At 41.3% G+C, this 12,576-nt stretch overlaps 1 protein-coding gene across 5 annotated transcripts in view; it reads right to left on the bottom strand.

Annotated features, from left to right (window-relative positions):
* Positions 1 to 7,640, bottom strand: part of ALS2 (alsin Rho guanine nucleotide exchange factor ALS2) — a 66,950-nt gene extending 59,310 nt beyond the window's left edge. For 2 of the 5 annotated variants that reach the window (XM_032799505.2, XM_032799509.2), the window contains exons 1-2: positions 7,518 to 7,624; positions 1,899 to 1,985 (exon numbers count right to left, since the gene is read on the bottom strand). In XM_032799505.2, the coding sequence (XP_032655396.1) occupies positions 1,899 to 1,918 (20 nt within the window). In that variant the 5' untranslated portion in view covers positions 1,919 to 1,985; positions 7,518 to 7,624. Of the gene's footprint in view, positions 1 to 1,898; positions 2,043 to 7,136; positions 7,447 to 7,479 lie in introns of those variants that run through there. The other 3 variants (XM_032799506.2, XM_075070001.1, XM_075070002.1) reach the window with 3 other exon arrangements.
* Between the last annotated feature and the right edge of the window lie 4,936 nt (positions 7,641 to 12,576).

Here is a 12,576-nt window from a genome sequence, read left to right as displayed (position 1 = left end):
AAACGAATATTGCCCAGTGTGTAAATGTCCACATTACAAAAACCATCACTACAACGGATACTAACCAACCCCTTTGTTGGTAGTCACAGTAAAGAGGCTAAGAGGTGAAAGGATATGAAGACTTAACCCTCTCTTTCACTTAAGACTTCACCCCTCTAGGGCAGGCTAAAGCACACTGGGAGGGCAGAACACTGAAAGTTTACACAGCCACTGCTGTACGTGTTTCTCTGGATAATTAGAGGATTTCTGTCTCCGGGCCTGTCAGTCCAGTGCAGTTCATAAGAACTGAAAATCATGCACACAATTTTATCTAAATTAGTAAATTCTACCGTACACAAGAGGTGTTAATGATTCCTGGTGAATTCATATTTTCAACCTTTGAACAGACATTCTGAAGTTTCAATAGCTAACTTTAAAAAAAAAAAAAAGTCACAGTTGCAATAAATTATGGAGAGTACCAATCATCCCATAATCCTGTAGTGTGATTAAGCTACTACATTTTTTTCCTTTGGTCTAAACTACTGTACAGTATTCTAAAAAATGATACAGCAACTCCCCACTTAACGTCCTCTCGCTTAATGTTGTTTCGATCTTATGTCCCTGCTCAATTACAGAACATGCTCCATTTAAAGTTGTGCAATGCTTCGCTATAACATCATTTGGCTGCCTGCTTTGTCCACAGCTGGCAGCCCCCCAGCAGCTCCCCTACGCCCCCTCCCCTAACAGCACCTCCCTCCCACCGGCAGACCCCAGGGTTCAGCGCCTTGCCCCTCCTCCCTGCGGCAATCAGCTGGCTTGTGGCATTCAGGAGGGAGGAGCAAGGACTTCCAAATGCTGCAAACCAGACGACTGCCGCTGTGGGCAGAAGGCAGGGGAGGGAAGGGGTTACCTGCGTGTCAAGTGCTCTCTCCTCCCCCCCGAACATCATAAGCCAGCTGATTGCCGTGGGCAGAAGGGAGGAGCAAGGATGCAGGGCATCTCCCCCCTCCCTCCTGCCAGTGGCAATCAGCTGGCTTGCAGTGTTCAAGAGGCAGGGGAAAAGTGAGGACACAGCGTGTGGAGTAAAGGGGAGTGGGAGAGAAGAGGCAGTTTAAGGATGGAGGCCTGGGGGAAGGGGTGGTGTGGGCGGGCCGGGGGGTTGAGCCCCCTACCCTGGTGCTTGTAGAGTAAGGGAAGCTGCTACTGCGCAACGTGCTTCTCCTAGCCTACAGCACCTTCAGCCTCCTTGTCTCCAGTGCCAGTGGGCTAAGGCGAGGGCTTACTATAGTACTGTACTGTATGGAGGAAAAAAAAAAAATTCCCTGGAACCTACCCCCCACCCTGCCCATTTACATTAATTCTTATGGGGAGATTGGATTTGCTTAACATCATTTCACTTAAAGTCGCATTTTTCAGGAACATAACTACAACGTTAAGTGAGGAGTTACTGTACTGACAAAGAACATTTGGACTAGAGCTGTGCAAACCAATACCTTGATTTGCTGGTCAAATTGGAAAATAAGCAGAAAAAATTGTTTCAAGACAGCACAAAATGAAAATTTTTCAGCAAACAAAAAACATTTTTGTTTCAGGTTGAATGACATGTTTCATTTAACGCAAAATAAAACTTTTTAAATAAAACTAAAAAATCAGAAGTAAGTCATTTAAAATCTCATTTTTAAAAAAAAAGTGAAAAACCATTTTTTCCAGATTTTTTTTTTTTTTACTAAAATGATCTGCTAAATTAAAATACATGTTCTTAAAACGTTTTAGTTGACTCACACATGCATTTTCTGGCCCCAAAAAGCCTGTTCAAACGTTTTTGCCAAACTTTAATTTAGACCTTAGAAATTAATTTTAAAGGCAGTTATTAGCTGAAATGGTTTTACAGGGTCTGCATGGTCTCAGCAGGTTTTTACCTTCTCTCTTGTTGGTCCATCAGTCAGTGAAAGCACTCCATCACCAAATCATTTCTCTTTGCAGACTGTATGGGACAGCTCTGTCAACTGTTCGGTGAAACGGTAAGATGAATAGGCTATAGAACTGCACATCACACGTAAGCACTGTAAAGATAGTGTGTATTCAAAGCTTTATCTCCTATCTTAAATGTCCAATAAATGAACATCCACACAGTACGAGAATGCTTAAAAGTATTTAGACTATTTCATACTGAGTTGGCAAACAAAAGGTAAACAGTCAGACATATTCTGCCCACTCATTCTACAGTGGGGCCATAAATAGATTGAACAAAGCCTATTTCTAAGACAGAAAAGAATCAACCCATATGCAGGCTGTTTGAGCTTTCCCAACCACCAACATTCTTATTACAAACTGCTAAAAAGCAGTATTTAGGATTCAGAAATCTCCAGAAAGCGATGCGTTGCTTTTGCAATGACATTTCTCTTTCTTGGACAAAAAGGTAATTTATACCAACATTGCTATAATACTCAAAAAATGTCATTCAAAAATTTAACAGCAAGACAGCAACTTTTTCACTGATGTCTGGTAGCTTAACAATAGACTTCTATACTCAAACTTAACAATACAGCAATAAAGCATTTCTGCCATCAGCTCACACAATTAGGAGCGTTGAATCCATAAATTTATTCCTGAATCATAAAATACATACTACCATTGCATACTAACTGCAGTTATTAGGCCTTGTGCTATAGTAGGAATTTAACAATGCAGGAATTAAATTATAGATTTAAGACACTTTACTGTGCAATCTTATAAAGCTTAAAAAGGAGGCCACAAGGATTCTTATATACAGCTTCATGAATGCAAAGAAGCCATAGCACCTCTTTCAAATCGTTTTAATTTTGTTTACAAGAAACAAAAATTACCGAATGACTTTTCACTCAATTATCAACATCCAGAAATTGAAAACTTTGATTCTTATTGGCCAAATGCCTTGCTAAACACTGAACTAAAAATAATCCTTGATAAAATGACAGCAGTGCATGCGGGTGATATCTTATCCATTCAAATCAATTTGGCTTTATGTACAGGAGATCTTCAGAAAGTTTTACAATATTATGACAAGACAACAGTATTTATTATGACAGGGAGGTGTGCTGAACAAGCATTCAATTTGATTGAATGGGTCTTTTATGCATCAAAGGAAACAGAGAAAAGATTCAGAATAAGGAGAAGTTGTAAGCTTTTTACTGTAGAAAGATTGAAACTAAAACTCCGCCAGTCACATTCATGAAGTTTAGTTATGTGCAGATAACCTTTTGTACTAGGACAGATGCATTTAGAATTACACAATATAACAAAATATTAGGTAACTGAGAAATATAGATTGAGTTGGGAAAAAACAGAACACAAAATCCAATTACCCCAAACAGTTACATATTTGGGAGAAGGGGGGCAGGCAGGATGACATTTCGGATACATAAAGTTGAGAGGTGATAATGGCTGTGGCATAAAAATTTTCAGTTATCCAAATACAGTACATAGCACTGTTGTTGTAGCCATGTTGGTCCACAAATATGTGAGGAGACAAAAAGTAGGTGAGGTAGTATCTTTTATTGGACCAACTTCTGTTGGTGGAAGGGAAAAGTGTTCAACAGTCTTGAAGAAGAGCTCTGTGAAGCTTGAACGCTTGTCCCTTCCACCAGCAGAATTTGGTCCAATAGAAGATATTACCTCACCTACTTTGTCTCTTTCAGAGATGTTACACTGATGCATATTCTTTGTCACATTAAGTCATTTTAATAAAAACTAAGTCCAAGTGATGACATTTTTCAGAGATAAAATAAATTGAGCTCTCTTATTTGGTGGCTCTTTTATTTAATATGGTACAATCTTAAAATAATGATAAAAATAAATTAAATACCTTTGATTGAATGTTGTGGCCCACTCTCGAAAAAATAGGACACTTAAACCATATTTGCTACAACACAGTTACTAACTGCCTCAGTGAGGCTTACAGTTACCACCTGTTGCAAAAAGTCATTTTAAAATGATCTTTGATTAAACTCTCAGTCAGGATACACAATACTGAGAACAAACAATAAACCTTAGCTAAATTTTTTTTAAAATCAGTCACAAAATGTTTTTGGAACCTCTAACCATGTGAAATATTCTTATCCAGAATAAAAATACATCACAGTGAAGGAACTCGAGAAAACACAAATTCTTTGAGTCTGATGACACTTTCTAACCCCAAGATTCACACACATTTAAATTCACCAGTGCTCCATCACTGTGGGCAACCCAGGCTTCAGAGATTGGAATCACATTTCAATTAGATACCTATGAAGAAAGATTTACACAGATAATGTTAAAATACCCAATGATTAGACTGTAGCCATGAGCAGAAACTAAGCTTATACAAGATCATGCACGTACATGTTTTGTAACATCAGAGGTCACAAAGTATTAATTTTAGTTTTGTTTTTGTTAAGGTACTAAAAACAACTGAGCAGCAGACTAAATTTTAGATATCTGGCAAGATCTCTTCTAGCGCTCATCTGAAGAATGGCACAATACAGTGGATGTAGTTATTGAATAAGAAAAAATTACAACATGGATTGATACAAGGCAAAATAGGAAAGGTAAGTGGTGTTTTAATTTTTATAAACACATTCCTTATACTAAAATTAAAGTTACTAGGTATACTGATTAGAAAGTATTATTTAAATTAGACATTAACCATTCTACCTAAGTTATCTTTATACAATACCTTGCCATTTATTAGAAAGACAAGGTGGATGAGGTAATAAATTATACCAACTTCTTTTGGTGAAAGAGCTCTGTATAAGCTAAAAAACTTATCTTTCACCAACAGAAATTGGTCCAATAACAGATAATACCTCACTAACCTTGTCTCCTGGGAACAACACAGATACAACCACATGGCAAACTTTTATTTGTCATTTTCTATGTAAGGATTAATTAAAGCTTAAATCACTCCTGTGAGGTAGTTAATTATTATTTACATTGTACAGATAGGTAATTGAAGGACAACATTTAAATAACCTGCCCAAGCCACCTAGTGAGTAGCTCAGATTAGAGCACAGGAATTCCCAATTTCTAACTATACTCTCTGACCACTGGACATGCTACCTTAAATGTTTTTTGTTTGTTAGTTTGTTTTTACTTCCTTTACTGATCTTCATACATTCTTAAATTCAGCTTTACAGAATATTTGTAAAATTTTGTAACATAATACACGAACATTTAAAAAATGTTCCTTATCTCAATGAGTTTAATGCTATTCCAAACCTAGGTCTCTCTTGACCAGAAACTACAAATAATGCTGAATAGAGCCAAATTATGGGATGGTTTTGTTTTGTGCACATATGGTGACTTTTAAGAGATGGAACTGATTTTTCCATTGGATTTTAACCCAAATGCTCCAAGAAGTGAAACATCAGTGCACTATCCTATAACCTTGTAAGAATTATTTCAAACGCAAGAAAAAAAGCCTACAGTACAGTATAAAGTATGCCAGTTACTACAGAACGGTGTTCCTTATTGACCATTCAATGATAAAAATCATACATATTCGATGCCACAATACATTTTCCGTTACATTCAAAACTCAACCAAAACAAAGGACCTCATTTCTGTACATACTGTAACTCCTATAAGCTTTATAACAACATGGCCATCCCCCCTTTGATTTACTTACCATTTCTATTTAATAACTAGACATTTCAGTAACTATCCAAAATACAAGTAACTAAACAGTCACAAAGGAAGTTTTAATAAGGATGTTGCAGCATATGCTTCAAATTTATATTAACAAAAACATAAATCTGCAATATTTCTGTCAAACCGATAAACCAGCAGCAGGGGCTCTGGAGGAAGTTACATCCACCCTTCCTCAGGCAGACAAAAGTTGGCCCTGTTGATGTTAGGAAATTTTTCTGTAATTGTCACCTTGCTAACAGTGGTTCAGGTCCACTAGTATTAACAATGCACGTAACCCCCATGTATGTGGGCCACTAGTTGCCAACAATGTTTTTAACGCTGTGCCAATTACGTCTGCCTTAGCCAGGTTAAATGACATGTTAAATATGAAGCAGGGCTGAAGCAGGTGGTACATCTATGTTAGGGCTCGCAATGCTGCTAACATAAGTGCAGGTGAACCTGTAATAGCAATTTCAGAAAGCGCTGACAGATGGCCTTTGGAAATGTGATCCTAGCAGACCTAGGGTAGAAAGGTAAGTATAGTGGGGGAAGAGGATGTTAGCAAACCAAAAACAGGGTGGGAGGGAGGAGGAGAGACCAGCTAAAATAAATTTTTAAAAAAGAAACATCCAGACAAAGAAGAGGGAAGAGCATAAACAACAGAGAAGATGTGAATAGCTTACTGTTAGGAGGAGGAATCTGGTAGCTGAAATGCAGTAGTACAGCCCCAACACAAGGGAAAAGAGTTTACTGGATGAGTAAACATAGATCTCCAACCAAATATTTAGGCTAGAATTGCTAGTCCCCTCTGTTTGACAGCATGTGAGTGGGAGTCACTAACAAAAAAAGAAGTTAGATCTGTGCACCCTTACAGCTATTTGATTTTTTTTAAATTAAGATATTTGATCTGTGCACATATTTCATGTGACGTTTATGCCATATAATCGGTCACAAAAACCACATCCACACAATACTATTAACAATAGTGCATGCTCCTCCATAAGCACACTTCAGCCTGGCCCTGGAAGAGCCACTTTTAATAAATATGACTATTTAGCAATTCCTGGTCTCTTCTGAAATTATCAGCACGTTTATCAAATGAGCACTAGTCAAACTGGATCCCCCCTCCCCTTTCACGTGGGCACTAATTCTCTGGGGACTGGAGTGACATTACCAAACTTATACACTGAACAGCCACCAGATAACTTTCACTTAAACTACTGAGGGAGCTGAACTCAACCCACCAACCCAAAGAGGTTCGACTGGTCCATAGACTATTGCTACCCCATGAGCCCAGCGCTCTGGCCGTTCCCGCTTTAACTGCGTGAGGGGGCTGCTCCGCCGGCTGCTGCATCTCACTGCCCGGCGAGCCCCTGACTCCCATCCCCGGTCTTAGCCCTAGTTAACCCCCCACACCGAGACGCCACCGGCCCCTTTGGCAGGTCACCGACACCCAGACCCTGCCCCGCTGCCCTCCTCGGAAAGGATGCAGGGGCCTGAGGCAGCCTCACCTCAGCAGGGTGCCGGGGATCATCCCTGCCCGCCCGCGCGCCAGAAGCGCCCCGGGCTGCGCTGAGCGCCGCCAGCCCTGGCACTGCCGGGCAGTCAGGTCCCCGGGACCCGGTCGGCGACGGGAGAGCACAGACGGGGGGACGTACCAAGGCCACACAGGGGCCGAAGCTGGGACGAGCCCCCTGCTCTTGGTCCCGCGCGGAGCGGAGCTCTGAGGGGGACGGCGAAGGATGGGGGCCTTGCGCGCTCCGCGGAACGGATGAAGCGGTTGGGTAACTGGAGCGCCTCTGCCCCCCACCCCCGTCACGTGACTCAAGTTTCACTCCCCGCCGGGCTCCAGACCTTCGCGCCCCCCTCACTGAAGCCGGCGCTCACGCTACCTCAGGCGGCCGGGAACCACTTCACCTGGCGCCGCTCTCGCCCTAGCAGCCGGATCGCCGCGGGCTTTTGCAGCTCAGAGATCAGCTGATTCACACGGGGAAAAGGGGCGGAACCGAACGCCAGCTCCCTCCGTGTCAGGGCGGGTTGGTAAAGAGGTTGAACCGCGGTGCGGGGGCGGGACTGAGCGCGCAGACGGACACTCGTCTGGGACAAACTAGTGTGAGGGGCGTTACAGAACCGCCCGCGGTGTGAGCCCAGGGGAGGGAGAGTTTGCACAAGGCGGACCGCGTGGGAATGGGTTGCCTGCCCTCCCGCAGTGGTGTGTTAGGAGCATCCCTCTCGAAGGGAACGGGCACGTCAGTAGCCTTAGACTGGTCCCACAGGGCCCAGGGTAAATGCACCTTTCCCTGCACCGTCAGCACTGGGCAAGCCTCAGCCACACGGCCCCATCTCATTCTCCTGCCTCCCACTCCCAGCCCTTGGCCTGCATAGATAGCATCTCCCACATTGTCAGCCGCAACCAACCAAGCGTTCAAAAATCATGTCAAGCCCCTCAAAACCATGAGATGGGCTTAGAGATCAGGGTTCTTTTTATTTGCCTTCTGATGTTTGAGTCTCTGAGGTGCACTTGGGTCACGTTTCAAGCTTTTCTCTGTCACCACAATGGTTAGACAGGTTAGAAAAAATTAAAACAGAATCTTGCATATTCACATGACTCCAGGAACTGGCGCTTCGGAAAAACAACCAGATATTGTGATGCAATAAAATTGTGGTAGTTAGTAACACTGCATCCTCAGAATGCCGGGATCTCCTCCAACTCCACTCCACTTTCGCTCCTGTGGTGCTAGGAAAGAGGTTCTCAACCTTTTTTGAATCATGTCCCAACTTTAGCATAGTTTTTTTCACAATAGCAAGATGGATGCTGCCATTTACTACTGATAATGCATTTCTTCAGGAGATACCAGGCAAATTACTCAAAAATGCAAGTAAAATGGTACTATAAAAAAAACCGTTACCTGTATTAGTGCTGACAATGCCAGCCAGTGATAGATTTGAGTCAGTGGTTTGCAAACTTGTGCACAGGGTCATAACACTGTTCAAATTTGGCCCATCTGCCCCTCTGTCATGACATGTAATTCCTGAATTATTAAAAGACTTGCCACATTCCCCTAGAAAGTTTGGTGCATCCCTGCCTGCCTCCCTGGTTGATAGGGTGACCAGACAACAAATGTGAAAAATTGGGACGGGGTAGGGGTAATAGGAGCCTGTATAAGAAAAAGACCCAAAAATCGGGACTGTCCCTGTAAAATCCGGACATCTGGTCACCCTACTGGTTGAGAACCTCTGTACTACAGCAAACCACTTTATATCATTGTATTGGAACTTGACACGTATGTTAAAAACACCAGTAAAACCCAGAGTTTTACACATTCACAACACTGGACTTGTATTACTTGCAACATCAATGTAAAGGGGTTCAGCATTATTATTCCCACTTTACATGTGGATCAACGGTGGCAAAGAGAGGCAAAGGGACTTGCCCAAGATCACAGTCGATGACAGCACTGGGTTTAGTTCTCAGCAGCTCCAAACTCTATATTCATTTCTCTTACCGCTAGAGGTCTGCTTGGACCTAATTTGAAAGCCCAACTCCAACTAGCCCACAACCGACCTGAACCCAACCCGAGCCTGAGTGTTGAGTTGTTTTCAGACCTGACCTGACCCTGACAGTCCCCCTTGGTAGGATGTAATATGTAGACTATCAGTGTTACCACCTCATCCTTGGGGTTTGGCCTGATTGGGTTTCCTGGTCCCACAATCCATCTCCTGCCATGCCCTGCCTATGGGGTTGGCTCAGCAGCTGCTGCATGCCCCACTCCTGACAGCCTCCACACCTCACTGCACTGTGTGTGCTACAGAGTGAGAACTGCAGCAAGGTTGTGGCTACTAGCAAGAGTGGCGCACACAGCCTGGACCACCACGCCAACCTCACAGGCAGGAAGAGGTGATAAGAGACCACTGAACCAGTGCTTGAGAGTGCTGGTTATTTTTAGGGCTGACCGAACCCTGACGCTTGTAGTCAGGTCCCATCAGATTCAGGACACATTGCAAGACTTGCTAAAGCCAGAATTGCTGGTAAGTAATAGCAGACACACAGTGGATCATTTCTGAACTCATCCAGGAGAGGGCAGTGTTGCACATACACACTTCCAATTTATTACCATATAAACCATGAGAAGGTACAGGAAAAGTAAAGAATGTAAAGTAAAATTTAACTGGATATGTTACATCATATAATAAATGCTAAGAAGCAAAGTCATGACCATTTTTTTCATATTATTATTGTTATTGAAATTTATATCTCTCACCTACCTTATTTCTATGATTTGCAGTGTGTCAAAGGAGAACCAAGAAGTTATATTTTCAGTATTACCAACTCTTACAATTTTATTGTGACTCTCATGAAATTTGGTTTTATTCTTAAAGTCCCAGCTCCAGGAGTCATGTGACTAGAGTGTTTCTGAGCTTTCATTTAAAAAAAAAAGTAAGTTTCTAGCTCTCAGGAGTGCCAAGAAAAGTTTCAAAATGTGATAAAAGTTCATAAAGGCTCAAAACTAGAAGGCAAATGAAAATAATCCAATATTTATAAATCTTTAACTCATGTCATGATTTTTAAACTAATCTCATGATATGGGGGCCTGACATGTTTTTTGAACATGTTGAAACAATACTGTGTTTTACTCTGAAGCCTTCAAAATACGATAAAAGATCTAATCCTTCCTCAACTCACAGAACATCCTTAATACAGGGATACTTTGTACTTCTATGGCATCTTTCACCTAAAGCTCTCTAAGCACTGTATAAACATTACGCTTCATAATACCCCTGCATAGTAGCAAGTGTTATTACTGGAGAAACTGATGTACAAAGAGGTTAAGAAACTTATCCAAGCTCACACAACAAGTTAGTGGCATACCTGAGAACAGAGACCAGATGACTTGACTCCTTTTCCTCTGAATCAATCCTCTCATAAATTATCACAGCCTCTTATGTGAGAGTCCACTGGCATGTCCAATGACAAGATAATTATTATGTTTATAGAGTTAATTGGTTAGGGGCTATGACTGAAAACAAGGAGGTAGGAAAGTATAACAAGTAAGTTAGAGGAGGAAACTGAAAGCTACTATTTACAAACAGTGTGTTGTTCTTAGTAAGGCATTGCCAGCCTGTACTTAACAACAAAATTATTTTTATTTAAACATTACATAAAATCAACAAGAGTCTGCTGTAGGGCTTTGTCTACATATGAAAGATTTTTTAATATATCTTTAGTTTTTTTGGCATAAGTACCTGCATCTGCACACAAATGATCTTTTTCTACCTTATTTTACATCTTATCCTGCTATATATATCTATATATCTATATCTATCTATCTATCTATATATATAATTACTCCATTTTGAAAGCAACAGATTTTTGAATGAGTTATACTGCTATAAGGTTAATGCGTACGCAGCCCTATTTCAAATTAATTATACCACTTTAGGTAGTCCTTCCATTGCAATCCCACACTTCATTGCTTCACATCTGGATTGACCTGTCTGGTTACCTGTTACCTGCACTGCTTTGGGGCCATCTTGACCAGATGTCCCCCTGTATTTGAATGCTGGCACACACCTAAGCAAACCGGCTTATGACTCCAGCTTGTGGCAAATTCACAGACCCTGAGTCCCTTATACTCACCTTCCTCATGCTTTCACATGGTCCTGTCAGGATATCCTGGATTTCCTTGCCTTCTGGGGAAAGTTCAGTCTTATCTTTCCAGTAATCACCAGAATGCAAAAATAGACCACTGGCTTGTAGATCAAATTAAGAGGTATTGCTAGGATGCATGCCAGTGCCATGCCAAAACCAATGAACTGCAGAATAATTTCAAAAACACCAAATTACACCAAACATCAAAAGGCAAAAATAAGACTGGTAGTAATACTCCCGGTACATGTGCTCGAGTTTTGCTCGAGGCACCACAGAACTTCATTATATGTTAGACAGTTTGACTGCAGCCTGCTACACCACGGTGCAGGGACCCTATCACCAAGGAAATAACTAACAAGTCTTACCAGCTTCAAGTGCATAATAATGAGCCATAATGGTAAATTAATAGTCACTTTACTACAATAGATATAGCATGGTGCTTAGAATTACAGAAAGAACTGAGTGTGTGTGTGTGTGTGTAGCATGCACACAGAATACAGTTTTTAGGAAATATTAGAACCTATGATCTAACATAAACTCGTTAAACCTTCGGCATTACTAAGACAATGAAAATCTTCTTGAAATCAAACCACACGGTATCCATTAGCAGCAACGGCTGCTATTACAAAGTCTAGATGGCTTTAAAAGTGGCTAAACAGCCTACTCTGGCTTGGTGGGAAAATTAAACTCGCAAAGATAGCTGTCTATGAACTACAGTACCAGACTATAGCTGAAAACCCCAAACCCACTCTCTCCAAGAGAACTATTAAAGAACTATACTTAAACTGAAGTGCAGCCTCAGGAACACTTAGAAGATAAGGAAACTGAAGAATGGAGAGGTTAAGTGATTTGTGCAAGCCCACGACTGAGAGATAGGCACCCAGATCACCAGTTAGGCACCTATTGATGCATTTAAATTTTTGAAGAAACAAACAAATAATAAAGCCTGCACAGGAAGTCTGTGGACGGTCTAGTAAGTAACCCAGTGGGGTTGATCCTATTCTACTGAAGTCAATGGGAGTTTTGCTAAGGAAGTCAATGGCAGCAAATTTCCAAAGTCCCAGTCCAGGGCATTAATTGCAAGGCCATTCTTTGTTTCCTTTTTTTAAAAAAATTATATTTAAAACACTTTAATGTTTCTAAAATAATGTGTTCTTCTGTGTAATTATTTATGTAGTGATAAGAACGTCTTTTCTATTACCTTGCAGCATTTCTTTAGATACTGAGGTCCCATCATGCAGCAGTTGGAGTCCGGTATTTGTTCTCACCTTCCCTCACAGTAATCATTATAACAGTAAATT

The sequence above is a fragment of the Chelonoidis abingdonii genome, chromosome 10 (assembly GCF_003597395.2).
Source record: "Chelonoidis abingdonii isolate Lonesome George chromosome 10, CheloAbing_2.0, whole genome shotgun sequence".
Classification (NCBI taxonomy): domain Eukaryota; kingdom Metazoa; phylum Chordata; order Testudines; family Testudinidae; genus Chelonoidis; species Chelonoidis abingdonii.
Note: the sequence above shows the minus strand (reverse complement) of the source record. Positions and strands in the feature narration are given on the sequence as shown.